The sequence below is a fragment of the Salvelinus sp. IW2-2015 genome, linkage group LG4p (assembly GCF_002910315.2).
Source record: "Salvelinus sp. IW2-2015 linkage group LG4p, ASM291031v2, whole genome shotgun sequence".
NCBI classification, from domain to species: Eukaryota; Metazoa; Chordata; class Actinopteri; order Salmoniformes; family Salmonidae; genus Salvelinus; species Salvelinus sp. IW2-2015.
The window spans coordinates 21,556,452-21,575,965 of record NC_036841.1 but is presented as its reverse complement, the minus strand read 5'-3'; the positions used below and the strand labels follow the sequence as shown (position 1 = coordinate 21,575,965).

The 19,514-nt window shown below is 42.2% G+C and overlaps 1 protein-coding gene and 1 long non-coding RNA gene across 2 annotated transcripts; one reads left to right on the top strand and one right to left on the bottom strand.

Annotated features, from left to right (window-relative positions):
* Positions 1-4,153: 4,153 nt before the first annotated feature.
* On the bottom strand, positions 4,154-7,550 carry LOC111957804 (uncharacterized). Its single transcript, XR_002876453.2, has 3 exons — positions 6,449-7,550; positions 6,068-6,348; positions 4,154-5,958 (listed from the first exon to the last, which is right to left on the bottom strand). It is a non-coding gene; the product is annotated as an uncharacterized lncRNA (long non-coding RNA).
* Positions 7,551-17,455: 9,905 nt separating this feature from the next.
* LOC111957893 (toll/interleukin-1 receptor domain-containing adapter protein-like) lies at positions 17,456-18,036 on the top strand. Its single transcript, XM_023978980.2, is given in 2 exon segments — positions 17,456-17,540; positions 17,543-18,036. Coding segments are annotated over 2 exon segments (579 nt in total).
* Positions 18,037-19,514: the final 1,478 nt, after the last annotated feature.

Below are 19,514 nucleotides of genomic sequence, written 5' to 3'. Positions count from 1 at the left end.
TTCTAGGGAGTTTTTCCTAGCCACCGTGCTTCTACACCTGCATTGCTTGCTGTTTGGGGTTTTAGGCTGGGTTTCTGTACAGCACTTCGAGATATTAGCTGATGTACGAAGGGCTATATAAAATAAAAATAAAATAAAAAATAAAATAAAAATTCTGATCCGTTCCGTCCGGCTTGGACCCAGGCATCCCTTTGGCCACAATTAAAAAAGGTAAGATACCTTATTTAAAAATATCTGTGAGGGACTGTCTGTTTTTCAGCCGAGCCTTAATGGTGAAAGATCTCGTCCTCCTCATCCACCAAATTTTGGGGTTCAATTTGGCAGAACAATTTTTCTATAATAATGAATCTCGCCGGTTAACATTGATCAATGGCAGCACAGGTGTGTATCTAATAGGGATTGGTTTTCCTACCATCAGTTGAAAATAATGTTGGGTCAGTATGGGTATTAATTTCTCTACACTTGCAGGTGGATACTGTTGGATCAGTGACAAAATACTGTTGGATAAGTATATAAGTAAGGATGGGTCAGTATATGAATAGGGATTGGATTCCCTACAATTAAATACAAATATATAATTAAATACAACCACTATATATATTACTGATTTTCACATGAGAGGAAGTGAACTGAAGGATGCATGTTTAATGAAAAACTGCATGTTTAATGAAGTTGGTAAATGTAAATCAAATCAAATGTTATTTGTCACATACACATGGTTAGCAGATGTTAATGCGAGTGTAGCAAAATGCTTGTGCTTCTAGTTCAGACCATGCAGTAATATCTAACAAGTAATCTAACCTAACAATTTCACAACAACTACCTTATACACACAAGTGTAAAGGAATGAATACGAATATGTACATAAAAATATATGAATGAGCGATGGCCTAACGGCATAGCCAAGATGCAGTAGATGGTATAGAGTACAGTATATACATATGAGATGAGTAATGTAGAGTATGTAAGCATTATATAAAGTGGCATTGTTTAAAGTGGCTAGTGATACATTTATTACATACATTTTTTCATTATTAAAGTGGCTAGAGATGAGTCAGTATGTTGGCAGCAGCCACTCAATGTTAGTGATGGCTGTTTAACAGTCTGATGGCCTTGAGATAGAAGCTGTTTTTCAGTCTCTCGGTCCCCGCTTTGATGCACCTGTACTGACTTCCCCTTCTGGATGATAGCGGGGTGAACAGGCAGTGGCTTGGGTGGTTGTTGTCCTTGATGATCTTTTTGGCCTTACAGTGACATCGGGTGGTGTAGGTGTTTGCCCCCGGTGATGCGTTGTGCAGACCTCACTACCCTGAGGAGAGCCTTACGGTTGTGGGCGGAGCAGTTGCCGGCTCCTGAGGTTGAAGAGACGCTGTTGCGCCTTCTTCACCACGCTGTCTGTGTGGGTGGACCATTTCAGTTTGTCCGTGATGTGTATGCCGAGGAACTTAAAACTTTCCACCTTTTCCACTACTGTCCCGTCGATGTGGATAGGGGGCTACTCCCTCTGCTGTTTCCTGAAGTCCACGATCATCTCCTTTGTTTTGTTGACATTGAGTGTGAGGTTATTTTCCTGACACCACACTCCGAGGGCCCTCACCTCCTCCCTGTAGGCTGTCTCGTCGTTGTTGGTAATCAAGCCTACCACTGTAGTGTCGTCTGCAAACTTGATGATTGAGTTGGAGGCACGCAGTCATGGGTGAACAGGGAGTATAGGAGAGGGCTGAGAACGCACCCTTGTGGGGCCCCAGTGTTGAGGATCAGCGGGATGGAGATGTTGTTACCTACCCCCACCACCCGGGGGCGGCCCGTCAAGAAGTCCAAGACCTAGTTGCACAAGGAGGGGTCGAGACCCAGGGTCTCGAGCTTAATGACGAGTTTGGAGGGTAATATGGTGTTAAATGCTGAGCTGTAGTTGATGAACAGCATTCTTACATAGGTATTCCTCTTGTCAAGATAGGTTAGGGAAGTGTGCAGTGTGATTGCGATTGCGTCGTCTGTGGACCTATTGGGGCGGTAAGCAAATTGGAGTGGGTCTAGGGTATCAGGTAGAGTGGAGGTGATATGGTCCTTGACTAGTCTCTCATAGCACTTCATGATGAGGGAAGTGAGTGCTATGGGGCGATAGTCATTTAGCTCAGTTACCTTCGCTTTCTTGGGAACAGGAACAATGGTGGCCCTCTTAAAGCATGTGGGAACAGCTGACTGGGATAAGGATTGATTGAATATGTCCGTAAACACACCAGCCAGCTGGTCTGCGCATGCTCTGAGGACGCGGCTGGGGATGCCGTCTGGGCTGGCAGCCTTGCGAGGGTTAAAACGTTTACATTTTTTACTCACGTTGGCTGCAGTGAAGGAGAGCCCACAGGTTTTGGTAGCAGGCCGTGTCAGCGGCACAATGTTGTCCTCAAAGCGAGCAAAGAAGTTGTTTAGTTTGTCTGGGAGCAAGACATTGTGGTCCGCGACGAGGCTGGTTTTCCTTTTGTAGTCCGTGATTGACTGTAAACGCTGCCACATACCTCTCGTGTCTGAGCCGTTGAATTGCGACTCAACTTTGTCTCTACAGACCCTTAGCTTGTTTGATTGCCTTGCGGAGGGAATAGCTACACTGTTTGTATTCGGTCATGTTTCCGGTCCCCTTGCCCTGATTAAAAGCAGTGGTTCGTGTTCAGTTTTGCGCGAATGCTGCCATCAATCCACGGTTTGTGGTTGGGGAATGTTTTAATAGACTCTGTGGGTACAACATCACCGATGCACTTGCTAATGAACTCGCTCACCGAATCAGCGTATTCATCAATGTTATTGTCCGACGCTATGCAAATTAAGTTTATTTTATATAGCCCTTCGTACATCAGCTAATATCTCGAAGTGCTGTACAGACACCCAGCCTAAAACCCCAAACAGCAAGCAATGCAGGTGTAGAAGCGGAACATATCCCAGTCTACGTGATTGAAGCAATCTTGAGGCGTGGAATCCGATTGGTCGGACCAGCGTTGAACAGACCTAAGCACGGGCGCTTCCTGTTTTAGTTTCTGTCTATAGGCTGGAAGCAACAAAATGGAGTCGTGCTCAGATTTTCCGAAAGGAGGGCGTGGGAGGGCTTTATATGCGTCGCGGAAGTTAGAATAACAATGATCCAGGGTTTTGCCAGCCCGGGTCGTGCATTATATATGCTGATAAAAATTTAGGGAGCCTTGTTTTCAGATTAGTCAGAAATTTGACTGTAATTGTTTGGTTTGGATTAGGACGGGTTGAGTATAGAGAGGATGTGATCGAGAAGTGGTCAGGTAGAATTGTGTCTGTTGAGAGACGTAGTTGGTTGAAGAGAGATTAAGTAATAAATGTGTGTATAATGGGTTACTAGAGATTTTATAAAGTAACAATAAAAAAAACGGAGATAAGAAAAATGTAAGTAATTTAGTGTTACAATACAGGACTAAGAAACCAATTAGAAATCATGGGTGGTAAACTCTCTAAGTGTACTGAGGAACCAGCCCTTCCCTCAGCCCCACCTAGACAGCCTCAACCACCACCAGCAGTGGTTTAGTGTCCTCCACTGGAACACCTAAAATTGCAATATCCACCTCCAGCTCATTAAAAACCCACTACCTTGACCCTATCTGCTCCTGCACCATGCCAATGGTCTGGAAGAACAGGATACCACCACTCAACACACCCTGTAACTCTTCTGAAATCAAATCTCGTATACTCAAATACTTCTCTGTAGCGGCCGGCACCATATCTATTTTCTGTGATTTACGTTCCATTTCGGCAGTGAAGTTCTACTTCTTCTTCTATGATATCTTGGCGGTTCACAAACAAACATTTAAGGTGTATGCCGCCACCTACTGTGCTATCAATCATTGTCTACCTAATTCTGTACAACCTCCCTCCCCGCTTCTCTGATCTGCGGCTGCGCAGTTCAAGTATTGGCTCGTTTGTCAGCGAGCCAAAGATGGTAGTCGTCACTAGTTTCCACAGCCAAAGTCATAAACCCTGCCTATTCCTACAATTTATCTTCTTAAAGGGCTGCTTCATCACTTTTCAATCTGATTTTCATTATCTCCTGCACAATATCACTGTCAACATAATGTGAAAACATCATCTGTATGTTTTGTAGAAGAAATCAAGTAAAAAAGTTCTACGCGATGACATAAAAAGTTAAAACTTTTTTTATTTTTTAAAGTGATTTTCAAACACTGAGATTCATGGTGACATGGAAAGCCAGAAAATACACTCCCGTAGGCAAAAAACGAACAAAACAAAACAGTGGGATGGATGCCTTGCTTCCTTTTCCGTCTCTGAGCGAACTCTGTACATTGCAAAACAACTCGTTGCAGATCAGATGGTTTTCTGGTACTAGAATTCCTGTAATGGGATCAACTCAACTCCAATACTGATATGTAGGCTTAGCCCTAGTCAAAGAGAGCTCATCCGCCTTCTTTTTCTTTGCCCCAAAAGAAAAGCTCATGTTTGTCCTCCTCTTGGACAAGGTGCTAAATCCATCTTTCCGATGACAAATGTCAGTCATTTGTTAAATGCTTAGGCCATTTTAGTGTTATTTTACCAATCACACACAGAAATGTACATTGTTTTGTAAATACAGTAGCCCACACGCATGACAGAGCATTAGTTTGACAATTGCTTGCGCATGATTTCTGAAACTATGGCTCCTTTTCTCTAGACTACACAAAATGCCAAAACACACACAAAACATCACACATCTCTTGCAAAACCAAACACTTCATTCAAAACTATTTTAACTCCTCAAAATTGTGTTTTAGCATCAAAACTCTACACACAAACCATCAAATTATTAGCTCTTATACAAACCAACTACACACAGATGTGACAAACACTACTATCTTGTGTCTTTTGCATGTTCAGTGGAGTCCACAGCATTTTGTCATAGCACTCATGTATGTGCACAAATATATACAGTATATATGCATATTTAGTATATATTTACACAATAAACAGAAATACAAGGGGGTAAAAAATGTAATGCATTTCTTTCTCTAAACGTTGTATTTTCATCCAGATTTCGGGATGAACAGTAACAGACAAAACAAATACAGTAGAAGATAAACAAGTAGGCTTGTTACTAAACTCAGCAAAACAAGAAACGTCCCTTCTTCAGGACCCTGTCTTTCAAACAGAATTCGTAAAAATCCAAATAACTTCACAGATCTTCATTGTAAAGGGTTTAAACACTGTTTCCCATGCTTGTTCAATGAAYCATAAACAATTAATGAACATGCACCTGTGGAACGGTCGTTAACAGATAACAGACGGTAGGCAATTAAGGTCACAGTTATGAAAACTTGGGACACTAAAGAAGGCCTTTCTACTGACTCTGAAAAACACCAAAAGAAAGATGCCCAGGGTCCCTGCTCATCTGCGTGAACGTGCCTTAGGCATGCTGCAAGGAGGCATGAGGACTGCAGATGTGGCCAGGGCAATAAATTGCAATGTCTGTACTGTGAGACGCCTAAGACAGTGCTACAGTGGGACAGGACAGACAGCTGATCGTCCTCGCAGTGGCAGACCACGTGTAACAACACCTGCACAGGATTGGTACATCCGAACATCACACCTGCGTGACAGGTACAGGATGGCAACAACAACTGCCCGAGTTACATCAGGAATGCACAATCCCTCCATCAGTGCTCAGACTGTCCGCAATAGGCTGAGAGAGGCTGGACTGAGGGCTTGTAGGCCTGTTGTAAGGCAGGTCCTCACCAGACATCACCGGCAACAACGTTGCCTATGGGCACAAACCCACTGTCGCTGGACCAGACAGGACTGGCAAAAAGTGCTCTTCACTGACGAGTCGAGGTTTCGTTTCACCAGGGGTGATGGTCGGATTCGCGTTTATCGTCGAAGGAATGAGCGTTACACCGAGAACTGTACTCTGGAGCGGGATCGATTTGGTAGCATCCAGCATCTAGTTCCATAACTCTGAAACAGACAAGACATTATTGCATGACAGTATGAATAGACATAGAGCAGTCAATATGTAGCACAATACACTGGAATACAGTACCAATGACAGGATAGTATAGCTTACTTGTACGTATTCATAGCGCAGTTTTTTCACACCATCAGAATTTCGCTCAAATGGTACTCTGTAGAGCTGCTTCATACGAATCTGATGGCGTTTCAGGAGACGGCCAAGTGCGGATAAACTCACACTATTTATGTTACTGAATGTTGTGTTGTCAGTGATGATGTGGGGTTGCAGTTGTCATAGACGTATGCGGTTGTTTAAAATGACCATATTCAATGTGTTGGTCCTGCTCTGCAGTGAACAGCCGATTTCTTCCTCCATTGAAGGGTTGTCTAGCAATTCTGCAAAAACGTGCGAATGGTTAGGGTGCAAGATTTAATTCAGTATGAAATGGTAACTGTAGTGCTGTAAGTACAATAGCATGGTATTAGGTTTACTTACCTGTTCTCATTTTGAAATGTTCGGATGACACTTGCTGCAGTGTAGCGGCTCAAGTTAGGCTGGACCCTCTGCCCAGCCTCCCTGAAACTCAACCAAAACAGCCCGGATCTCATCTGTGATTGTTTTCCTCGTCCCAGCCCCCCCCCTCCCCTCCCCTCTCTCCAAAATTGGCCTCCATTGTGGTCCAAACCAAGAAAGCCAACTTGAAGCCTATTTATTGTGCTCAAGTTCTGATTTGAATGATGTGTCTAATGTAGAGAACTGTGTTGAGTGTTTTGCAAAAAGTGCTTTACAATTGCAAACTGAGTGTAAAGCAGATAACGTGCTTGCAGTTTTGCAGACTTGGTCTGAAGATTAGGCACATGACTTAATGGTTTCACTGAGTGTGCCTCAAGTACCACTTTAGTGTGTAAGCGTTTGTAAAAAAACTGTAAACAGCTGTTGTACATCACATGTAGACCACAGCTTTTCTTAGGAAGTTGTGGCTAAAAGGGTTACTGCATGACTTCCTTCCTGTTGCAGACATAGTTCTCTAAAATATTTGATTGCCTACTACATGATTTGATTCTAACCCATACAAGAATAATAACGTTACATTTGCAGTTCCAGAATTGAGGATGTACAACCAAGCAACGTTAACCCACGCAAGGAAACAGGCTACAATTTGAATAATTTTAGGATGGGTCACCACCACTCAACACACCCTGTAACTCCTCTGAAGTCAAATCTCGTATACCCAAATACTTCTCTACAGCTGCCACCACAACGTCTACTGTATTTTCTGTGATTTCCGTTCCATTTCTGCGTGATTTACTCTGATATGCTGCTACGCAGTTCAAGTACTGGCGTTTGTTTGTCAGCGAGCCAAATATGGTAGTCGTCACAGCCACAAAGGATTACTTCTTCCGGTTGCTTACATAGTTCGCTAAAATATTTGATTGCTTTCTACATTATTTGATTCTAGCTCAGACAATAATAATTCCCACAGACCCACAATATCATATAAAGGATTACTGCATGACTTCTATCCGGTTGCGTACATAGTTCCCTCACAGCTCTTGATAGTATCACTGATCTTTATTAAGAACCGTATCGGCCTTCGTCAGAGTTTTTGTGAATGTTTTTATTTATAAAAAAATATGCACCCTTATGTAGACCTGGCCCCACCCACATCCGTTCCACACATTTTTTATTTGTATTTTATTTCACCTTTATTTAACCAGGTAGGCAAATTGAGAACACGTTCTCATTTACAATTGCGACCTGGCCAAGATAAAGCAAAGCAGTTCGACACATACAACAACACATAGTTACACATGGAGTAAAACAAACATACAGTCAATAATACAGTGAAAGATAAGTCTATATACAATGTGAGCAAGTGAGGTGAGATAAGGGAGGTGAAGSCAAACAAAATATATATATAAATAAATAAAAATATAAAAAGGCCATGGTGGCGAAATAAATACAATATAGCAAGTCAAAAAAATAAAAAACACTGGAATGGTTGGTTTGCAGTGGAAGAAAGTGTAAAGTAGAGATAGAAATAATGGGGTGCAAAGGAGCAAAATAAATAAATAAATACAGTAGGTAAAGAGGTAGTTGTTTGGGCTAAATTATAGATGGGCTATGTACAGGTGCAGTAATCTATGAGCTGCTCTGACAGCTGGTGCTTAAAGCTAGTGAAGGGAGTAAGTGTTTCCAGTTTCAGAGATTTTTGTAGTTCGTTCCAGTCATTGGCAGCAGAGAACTGGAAGGAGAGGCGGCCAAGGAAGAATTGGTTTTGGGGGTGACCAGAGAGATATACCTGCTGGAGCGCGTGCTACAGGTAGGTGCTGCTATGGTGATCAGCGAGCTGAGATAAGGGGGGACTTTACCTAGCAGGGTCTTGTAGATGACCTGGAGCCAGTGGTTTGGCGACGAGTATGAAGCGAGGGCCAGCCAACGGAAGTGTACAGGTCGCAGTGGTGGGTAGTATATGGGGCTTTGGTGACAAAACGGATGGCACTGTGATAGACTGCATCCAATTTATTGAGTAGGGTTTTGGAGGCTATTTTGTAAATGACTCAACGAAGTCGAGGATTGGTAGGATGGTCAGTTTTACAAGGGTATGTTTGGCAGCATGAGTGAAGGATGCTTTGTTGCGGAATAGGAAGCCAATTCTAGATTTAACTTTGGATTGGAGATGTTTGATGTGAGTCTGGAAGGAGAGTTTACAGTCTAACCAGACACCTAGGTATTTGTAGTTGTCCACATATTCTAAGTCAGAGCCGTCCAGAGTAGTGATGTTGGACAGGCGGGCAGGTGCAGGCAGCGATCGGTTGAAGAGCATGCATTTAGTTTTACTTGTATTTAAGAGCAATTGGAGGCCACGGAAGGAGAGTTGTATGGCATTGAAGCTCGCCTGGAGGGTTGTTAACACAGTGTCAAAAGAAGGGCCAGAAGTATACAGAATAGTGTCGTCTGCGTAGAGGTGGATCAGAGAATCCCACCAGCAGCAAGAGCGACATCATTGATGTATACAGAGAAGAGAGTCGGTCCAAGAATGAACCTGTGGCACCCCCATAGAGACTGAGAGGCCCGGACAACAGACCCTCCGATTTGACACACTGAACTCGATCAGAGAAGTAGTTGGTGAACCAGGCGAGGCAATCATTAGAGAAACCAAGGCTGTCGAGTCTGCCGATGAGGATGTGGTGATTGACAGAGTCAAAAGCCTTGGCCAGGTCAATGAATACGGCTGCACAGTATTGTTTCCTATCGATGTCGGTTAAGATATCGTTTATACCTTGAGCGTGGCTGAGGTGCACCCATGACCAGCTCTGAAACCAGATTGCATAGCGGAGAAGGTATGGTGGGATTCGAAAGTGTCGGTAATCTGTTTGTTGACTTGCTTTCGAAGACCTTAGAAAGGCAGGGTAGGATAGATATAGGTCTGTAGCTGTTAGGGTCAAGAGTGTCCCCCCTTTGAAGAGGGGGATAACCGCAGCTGCTTTCCAATTTTGGGAATCTCAGACGACACGAAAGAGAGGTTGAAAAGGCTAGTAATGGTGGCAACAATTTCAGCAGATAGTTTTAGAAAGAAAGGGTCCAGATTATCTAGCCCGGCTGATTTGTAAGGGTCCAGATTTTGCAGCTCTTTCAGAAACATCAGCTGACTGTATTTGGGAGAAAGAGAAATGGGGAAGGCTTGGGCGAGTAGCAGAGGGGAGGGCAGTGCTGTTGACCGGGGTAGGGTAGCCAGGTGGAAAGCATGGCCAGCCGTAGAAAATGCTTATTGAATTCTCAATTATAGTGGATTTGTCGGTGGTGACAGTGTTTCCTATCTTCAGTGCAGTTGGAAGCTGGGAGGAGGTGTTCTTATTCTCCATGGCTTTACAGTGTCCCAGAACTTTTTTGAATTTGTGTTGCAGGAAGCAATTTCTGCTTGAAAAAGCTAGCCTTGGCTTTTTCTAACTGCCTGTGTATATTGGTTTCTAGCTTCCCTGAAAAAGTTGCATATCACGGGGGCTGTTCGATGCTAATGCAGAACGCCATAGGATGTTTTTCTGTTGGTTAAGGCCAGTCAGGTCAGGAGAGAACCAAGGGCTATATCTGTTCTGGTTCTAAATTTCTTGAATGGGGCATGCTTATTCAAGATGGTGAGGAAGGCATTTAAAAAAAATATCCAGGCATCCTCTACTGACGGGATGAAGATCAATATCCTTCAGGATACCTCGGCCAGGTCGATTAGAAAGGCCTGCTCGCTGAATGTGTTCAGGGAGCGTTTGACAGTGATGAGTGGAGGTCGTTTGACCGCTGACCCATTACGGATGCAGGCAATGAGGCAGTGATCGCTGAGATCTTGTTGAAAACAGCAGAGGTGTATTTGGAGGGCAAGTTGGTTAGGATGATATCTATGAGGGTACCGCTGTTTCCGGAATTGGGGTGGTACCTGGTAGGTTCATTGATAATTTGTGTGAGATTGAGGGCATCAAGCTTAGATTGTAGGATGGCTGGGGTGTTAAAGCATGTTCAAATTTAGGTCGCCTAGCAGCACGAGCTCTGAAGATAGATGGGGGGCAATCAGTTCACATATGGTGTCCAGAGCACAGCTGGGGGCAGAGGGTGGTCTATAGCAGGCGGCAACGTGAGAGACTTGTTTTTAGAGAGGTGGATTTTTAAAAGTAGAAGTTCAAATTGTTTGGGAACAGACCTGGATAGTAAAACAGAACTCTGCAGGCAATCTTTGCAGTAGATTGCAAACGCCCCCTTTGGCCGTTCTATCTTGTCTGAAAATCTTGTAGTTGGGGATGAAAATGTCAGAATTTTTGGTGGTCTTTCTAAGCCAGGATTCAGACACGGCTAAAACATCCGGGTTGGCAGAGTGTGCTAAAGCAGTGAACAAAACAAACTTAGGAGGGAGGCTTCTAATGTTAACATGCATGAAACAAAGGCTATTACGGTTACAGAAGTCATCAAAAGAGAGCGCCTGGGGAATAGGAGTGGAGCTAGGTACTGCAGGGCCTGGATTCACCGCTACATCACCAGAGGAACAAGAGAGGAGTAGGATAAGGGTACGGCTAAAAGCTATGAGAATTGGTCGTCTAGAACGTCTAGAACAGAGAGTAAGGACGTTTCTGGGGGCGATAAAATAGCTTCAAGGAATAATGTACAGACAAAGGTATGGTAGGATGTGAATACAGTGGAGGTAAACCTAGGTATTGAGTGATGATGAGAGAGATATTGTCTCTAGAAACATCATTGAAACCAGGTGATGTCATCGCATATGTGGGTGGTGGAACTGAAAGGTTGGATATGGTATAGTGAGCAGGGCTAGAGGCTCTACAGTGAAATAAGCCAATAAACACTAACCAGAACAGCAATGGACAGGCATATTTACATTAAGGAGAGCATGCTTAATCGAGTGATCAATAAGGGTCCAGTGAGTAGAGGTTGGTTGGGGTCACGGCGATCCAGACAGCTGGCCAGGTAGATGGCTAGCGGTAGCAAGATAGCATAGGATGGAGGTCTATTTTTAGACACCTCGTGCGTTTCCGTCGTTAGATTAGTGGCTTCCGTGTGGTAGAGGGGATCAATCCAATTGGCAAAATAGATATAGTGACCCAAGAAAAAAATTGTCCGATATACTTATTCAGATAGCAGCCGATAAGACAGCTAACGATTAGCGGCCCCAGATGAGCGTTCAGGTAATGTCGCGACGGAGGTGCCAGTTGGATAACTCCCTGGGCAGATAACGTCGGCAGTCGTCGTGAAGGCCCGGTGGGGCTCCGTATCTGCAGAAAAAAAAAAAAAAAAACGGGTCCGGATAGGTGACTGTAGCCAGGAATGGCTGATGGAACTCCTCAGCTGGCTAGCTCCGGAATGATTTAAGTTTGCTCCGGGATCGACGTAAGCCAATAGTCACACGGTTTGCAGCTAGCTAGCTGCGAAATCAAGGTGCAAATGTCCAGAGCCTGCGGCTGAAATCCGGGGAAACTGAGAGAAAAAAAAGGCCCGGTATGCTCCGGTCCGAGTCGCGTTGCACAAAAGTGCCGGTATTTATCGAGCTAAAGGAATAGCTGATGACCACAAAACGTGGGCAGCTGAAACACCAACGCTAGCCAGCAAACCGGCTAACTTCTGGGCAGCTTCAGATTAGCTTCTGGCTAGCTTTCGGCTAGCTTCTGGTTAGCTTTCTGGCTAGTTTCTGATTAGCCCCTGGCTTGCTTCCACTGTGGATTTTCAGATTTGAGGTCGAAGGGGGTTGGATGCAAAGGAAAAACAAAATAGTGCTAAAAATATAACAATATGCATTTCATAATATTACAAAAGTGTATAAATAGACGTATGAAACACGTCTGTAAAACCACAATGAGGATATAGCAAGTTTTCATTAATCATTGGGTACATCGTACGAAGAACAGAGTAATCTGGCACATAATTCTGGCACATAATTCATGTTCAAATTCACAACATAACATACATAGGCATTTCATCATTAAGTAATTTAGGAAATAATGTCTGGAGGGTGAAAATCCAAAACATTCTCTTTTACTCAGAGTATTATTAATATCACCTCCCCTGTCTGATATCTTAACTTTCTCTATGCCACAAAATCTAAAGATCATGCTTCAGGACATTGAAATGTACTACGAATGGATAATCCCTGTCGTTTCTCCTGATATAACTTTTATTGTTCACAAATTTTCTGTTTGAGAGAACGAGAGGTTTTACCGACATAGCAGGACCCACATGGACATTTAATAATGTAAATAGCATGGGTGGTGGAACACGTAATAATGTCATTTATTTGGAACCGTTTTCCTGTATGTGGGTGGCAGAAATATTCACACTTCATCATATTGTTGCACTGTTTTGCATTTATAGCTACAATTTGGTAGAGGGCGTAAAAGAGCCTGGTTGATTTTCTTTTGTGGCTGGCAGTTGGCATGAACCAATTTATCGCGTAAATTGCGACCTCTCCTATACACAATAAGTGGTGGATTTTAAAATTCAGCCGGCAAAACTGGGTCCGATGATAAAATATGCCAGTGTTTCTTGACCACACCTCCCACTTTTCGCGAGTTCAAAGTATATGTAGTTGTGAACATTACGGAGTGTTCTTTAGCTTTAGCGGGTCTTTTTTTGTAACAGTTCATCTCGTGTTTTTTCCAATGCCAAATGATGAGCTTCATCCACACATTGTGACGAATAGCCTCTTTTTAGAAACCTAATGCGCATCTCCGCTGCTTTTTCTAGATATCCTCTGTGGGTGGCATATACGGCGCAGTCTGAATTTTTTTTAATGGCTCAGGATGGAAGCTGTCCCCTGCAATAGAGTATTTCTGTCCGTTTATTCTCTATACAGAGTTGTTAACAGGGTTCCATTTGATTTCTCAATCCACATATCGAGGTAATGAACACGTTGAGTGTCACGTTCAATAGTGAATTTGGATTGGGGTCAATGTCATTGAGTAGTGCCATAAAATCTGACAGCTCTTTTTCAGTTCCTTCCCATATGCAAAAAATGTCGTCAATATATCGATACCACTTCAGGACTTTATTCAAAAATGTATTTTCGTTTTCATTTTATTACAAAACGTTCTACAACAAGACCCACATAAAGGTTAGCATAGCTCGTAGCGAATGTGGAGCCCATCGATGTTCCATTCGTTTGGAGGTAGTATTCATCAAACTAAAATAGTTATACGTCAAAACATATTCAGCCAGCTCTAGAATGAAGTTTGTTGGTGGATATTCATGAGTACTGTCTCCCAAACAGTGTGCTAGTGCTGCCAGCCCCCCCCCCCCCCACATTGGGAATGCTGGTATATAGACTCTCGACATCTAATGTGACCAAAATACAGTCTTCTTTTAAACCCGTTATTGTGAGATCTTGTTTATGAAGTCTATAGAGTCTTTTACATATGATGGCAATGCTTGCACATGAGTTTTATAAAAGAGTCTACAAAGTTCGCCCAATGGCTCTAGCATTGAGCCTATTCCTGCAACCACTGGTCTGCCTGGATAGTTGCCTTGTGTTTTAGGTTTGTGTAATTTCGGTAAAATGTACAAGCATGGACGTATGGCACATTTGCAGCAAAGCTATTCATATTCAGGTTTTGAGATAAAGTGGTTTAATAGGATTTGCTCCAGATTAGAGCAAATTTACCTTTGGAACACCTGTGTGGGATCAACACTCAGTTTTCTATAGAAACGTTCATTACTGAGTTGTCTCTGAATTTCTTCTTTATATTTTTCATAGTCATAAAACAACCACAGCACCCCCCTTGTCTGCAGGTTTTATAACCAAAGATGAATCTTTCATTCATTCATTGAGTGCCTGTTCTTCTGTTCTCGTGAGATTCTTCTGAATGTAGTTTGTTTGTCTCGTATATACTGACATGGCTTCTTATTCGACTAACCTATAATAGGTATTAATCGAGGAGTTGCTTTTGGGCTTAAAATGGGTACCAGTTCTATTATGTGTTTCTAGGCCCGAATCAGTATTTTGCGAAAACACATGCTTAAATTTGATCTTGCGAAAGAATTAAAACAGATGTACTTTCGTATCGAATGGTTTACCTGTACATGTAGGTACAAAAGAGAGCCACTTAGATAAGACTGAGACTTGAGTGTCAGTAAGGTCTTTTTTTGGAGAGGTTAATTACCGCGTCCTTTCCTTCATCTTGTTCAATTGTTGCCATGCACCTGCAAATAAGATTGCTCAGATGTGCGAGAGCCTTTAGAATTTTGTACATAGTTCCCTAAAATATTTGATTTGCTCCTACATGATTTGATTGTAACCCAGACAAGAATAATGAATCTGCAAATCCAGTGTTTTGGATGGACAACCAAGTAGCCTACGCAAAGAAACAGGCTACAGTTGGATTATTTTTAGTATGTGGAGGTATAGGCCTGACCTCTCCTGCCCTGCACTATGGATACAAAAAAACAGATCTACATTACAATTTAATGAGAGAAATTGTGCGTTGTGGGAATCAAGACATTTAGACAAACAGTGAGCTGCAGCTGCTAGATTCAACCTCCTCTTTTTCTGCTGAGAGTATCAGGGAAACTTTTGGTGTTATATTTGCAAGTTATGACATTTTTTGTAGTTACATTTTTAAAAAACGTTTTAAAACTTAATTCATGAGTGTTCATGTTATGTGATCAACTTTCTGGTAAGTGCTTAGAACAGCACATCTATTAAAATAAATCAATCAATCAAATGTGAAGGATATTACGTTACAGTTTTTCTTATTGGAGGTACAAAATTGCAATAGTCTGGAGAATGATGTCAAAAGCATGTATGGTAAATTGAAATACTTTTTTCCTAAACCACATATACTGAATAGTTGATCAACTTGACAACAATTAAATCTATTCACAAACTTGATATTTATACAAGATCAGACTTGTCTGTTTTGATAAACAGTTATGATGTGAAAGGACCAGTACTCAGTTGGCATAATTGGTGTCAGAGGAAGGCCCAACAAATTGTCAAAGACTCCCGTCACCCAAGTCAGACTGTTCTCTCTGCTACCGCACAGCAAGCGGTACTGGAGCGCCAAGTCTAGGTCCAGAAGGATTCTTAACAGCTTCTACCCCTAAGCCATAAGATTGCTGAACAATTAATCAAATGGCCACTCAGACTATTTACATTCACTGACCCCGGTTTTGTTTTTACACTGCTGCTACTCGCCGTTTATTATCTATGCCTAGTCACCTTACAAATGACCTCGACCAACCTGTATCTGCGCACATTGATTCGGTACCGGTCTGTACCCCCTGTATATCGCCTCGTTATTGTTATATAATTTTCTTGTGTTACTTTTTGATTTAATTTTGTACTTTAGTTTATTTATTAAATCTTTTCTTAACTCTATTTCTTGAACTGCATTGTTGGATAAGGGCTTGTAAGTAAGCGCTTCACCGTAAGGTCTACTACACCTGTTTTATTCCGCGCATGTGAAAAAGGGAGCCTCCCGCTCTAGGCGCTCATATGCAATAATTGAATAATTGAATAACCTAATAACCAACGTTTCGCCAGACAAGTGGTCTTCATCAGGGTATAATGACGTTTATATACTGTCAAAGGACACACACAGGTGTCTGTAATCATGGCCGGGTGTGGCTTTATATCATTGGTTAATTTACAGATATAAATAGAAAATAAATGTATAGCATACGATCATAGATCGATGCTCCGAGATTCGTACTTTTAATTCGCCTATCGTTTTACCCACATAATTTTTACCACAAGGACAAGTTATAAGATAAATAACTGCCTTAGTGGAGCACATGATAACACCGTTGATTGGGTTCTGTTTACCTGTTTGAGGGTGTTTGAAGGATCTACATTTGTAAGTGCCATTGCATTGAGCGCAGCCATTACACTTGTAGTTTCCATCCGGTAGAGGCGCAAAAGTACGCTGTGCTTGGGTTTTTGGGTGGTAACTCAGTTGACCAATTTCTGCCCCGCGAGAATACAACCAAGGGAGGGTCCGAAAACACATTACCGATACGGTCATCGGATCTTAGAATGTGAAAATGTTTAAACGATTCCCATAATTTGTTCAGTGCACTTTGAATAGCGGGTAATAAGAACGTAAGAATGTTTATTTTTGGGAGACTGTCCTTGATAGAGACCATGTCTTGATTTGTTTTGGATTTTCTCAATGTCAATATTAATCTGACCATTTTTGTACCCTCTCTTCTTGAATTTCTTTGCATCTCAGTCATATTTCTGTCGAAGCGGGTGACAGCTATCAGCCCTCAAAAAACTGTTACTATCAGTGGGTTTCCTGTAAAGATTCGTGTATAGAACATTATCCTCACACAAAATCTGAAGATCAAGGAAACTGATTTGACGTGGGTCAGATTGCATAGTAAATCTCAGGTGCTCAGAACAAGAGTTAAGAACAGCATGGAATGCCTGGAGCTGTTTTGCATCACCCCTCCACATGTGACAAATAACATTTGACTTGAGTAAATATATCTTCATAGTAAAATACTACTTGAGTAAAAGTCTGAAAGTATTGGTTTTAAATATACTTAAGTATAAGAAGTAAATGTAATTGCTAAAACAAAGTTAATGTAATTGCTAAAATGTACTTAAGTATCAGAAGTAAAAGTGTAAATCATTTCAAATTCCTCAAACCAGATGGCACCATTTTCTTGTTTTTTATTTATTTACGAATAGCCAGGTGCACACACAGACATCATTTCCAAACGAAGCATGTGTGTCGACCAGATCAGAGGCAGTAGGGATGACCAGGCATGTTCTGTTGATAAGTGTGAATTGGACCATGTTCCTGTCCTGCTAAGCATTCAAAATGTAACCAGTACTTTTGCGTGTCAGGGAAAATGTACAGTATGTAGTAAAAACTACATTATTTTATTCAGGAATGTAGTGAAGTAGAAGTTGTCAAAAAATATAAATAGTAAAGTCAAGTACAGATACTCAAAATAACTACTTGAAAGTATTTTTATTTAAGCACTTTACACCACTGGAAAGGACCCATGTTTAATTATCTTGTTTCAGGTTGGTTCCGTCGACTCTTAGTGAAACCTAAAAGAGATCCTCCACAGAGCAGCTCGTCTCCACATCCCCTTCTGTCGATGGTGTCTTATCATTGGCTCCCACCTCCACTCCTAACCCACCACCACCTTTTCTGAGCTCCACGATTCGTTGGAGCCAGACCTACGACGTGTGTGTGTGCCACAGTCCTATGGACATCGAAGAAGCCATCCGTCTGGCCTCTTACCTGGAGAACCCGCCATGTGGCCTGCACTGTTTCCTGCGGCAACGTGATGCCATCGTGGGGGGTTCCATCCCCACTGAGCTATGCCAGGCTGTGCAGAGCAGCCATTGCTGGGCCCTTCTCATCACCCCCAACTTCCTGCTGGATGACTGGTGCCAGTACATGATGCACCAAGCACTGTCTGAGGGGCCCATGTCCAACCGGATCATTCCCCTGGTCCTCAACCTGCCTTACTCTCAGTACCCAAAGGAGCTACGCTTTTACTACTACAAGGACCTGAGCAAGAACCCAGAGCGAGGATACACACAGGTGTACAAGACGGTGCTGAAGTGTGAGTAGTGAAAGTCTGGTAGAGACTTCCTTTATAATTCTTTAGCTATTATGAGTCTGTGTGGTTGTTGACAAAGAGTAATCTGTCAACAACAGCTAAAGACATGTTCAAATCTATGGCAGAATAACCTCTTTGTACTTTCCTTTGTAGACTTGGAGGACATGGTTGAAAAAGATCCTGATAAAGTTGATTACAACATGGATAGTACTAGCAACAGATTGGAAGGGGCATCCTGTTCTCCAAGGACAAAACTGTCATCAAACTATCATCATTCTGAGCCTCTGCTTTCACTTCAAGAGATTGAGAGGACAGGTGATGCATATTCACAGGACTATTGTAAATCACAAGATAGCTAGTGGCTCGCTGACTGACTTAGGGAAATCCCCTTATGAAAAACACCCCACTGGGCACACACTGGTTGAATCAATGTTGTTTCCACATAATTTCAATTAAATGATTTTGAACCAACCTATAATAGATGTTGAATTGAAGTCTGTTGCCCAGTGGGACTGCAATGGTTGACTGATCTGACATTACCACAAGTAACTTATTTTTTGTATCAGGTTTCTTATCAACAGATGTAAATATTAATACATCTAATCCAAGTTGTTGTGTGCAGATGTGCAATCTTAATGTACACTAATTCACACAGTGCTCAAAAGTCAGTGTTATGTGCAACAGAAACCTATTTGGACTGGGTTTTCAGTGGAATAATATGTCTAATAATAATTATTTTCCACCATAATTTGCAAATAAATTCATAACAAATCCTACAATGTGAGTTTCTGGATTTTTCTTTCTCATTTTGTCTGTCAAAGTTGAAGTGTACCTATGATGAAAATTACAGGCCTCTCTCATCTTTTTAAGTGGGAGAACTTGCACAATTGGTGGCTGACTAAATACTTTTTTGCCCACTGTATGTATTCACTCAGTTTGCTATGAAGCCCCTAAATAAGATCTGGTGCAACCAATTACCTTCAGAAGTCACATAATTAGTTAAATAAAGTCCACCTGTGTGCAATCTAAGTGTCACATGATCTGTCACATGATCTCAGTATATGCACAGCTGTTCTGAAAGGCCCCAGACTCTGCAACACCACTAAGCAAGGGGCACTATGAAGACCAAGGAGCTCGCCAAACAGGTCAGGTACAAAGTTGTGGAGAAGTATAGATCAGGGTTGGATTATAAAACATATCTGAAAGTTTGAACATCCCACGGAGCACCATTAAATCCATTATTAAAAAATTGAAAGAATATGGTACCACAACAAACCTGCCAAAGAGGGCCGCCAACCAAAACTCACGGACCAGGCAAGGAGGGCATTAATCAGAGAGGCAACAAAGAGACCAAAGATAACCCTGAAGGAGCTGCAAAGCTCCACAGCGGATATTGTAGTATCTGTCCATAGGACCACTTTAAGCAGTACACTCCACAGAGCTGGGCTTTACGAAAGAGTGGTCAGAAAAAAGCTATTGCTTAAAGAAA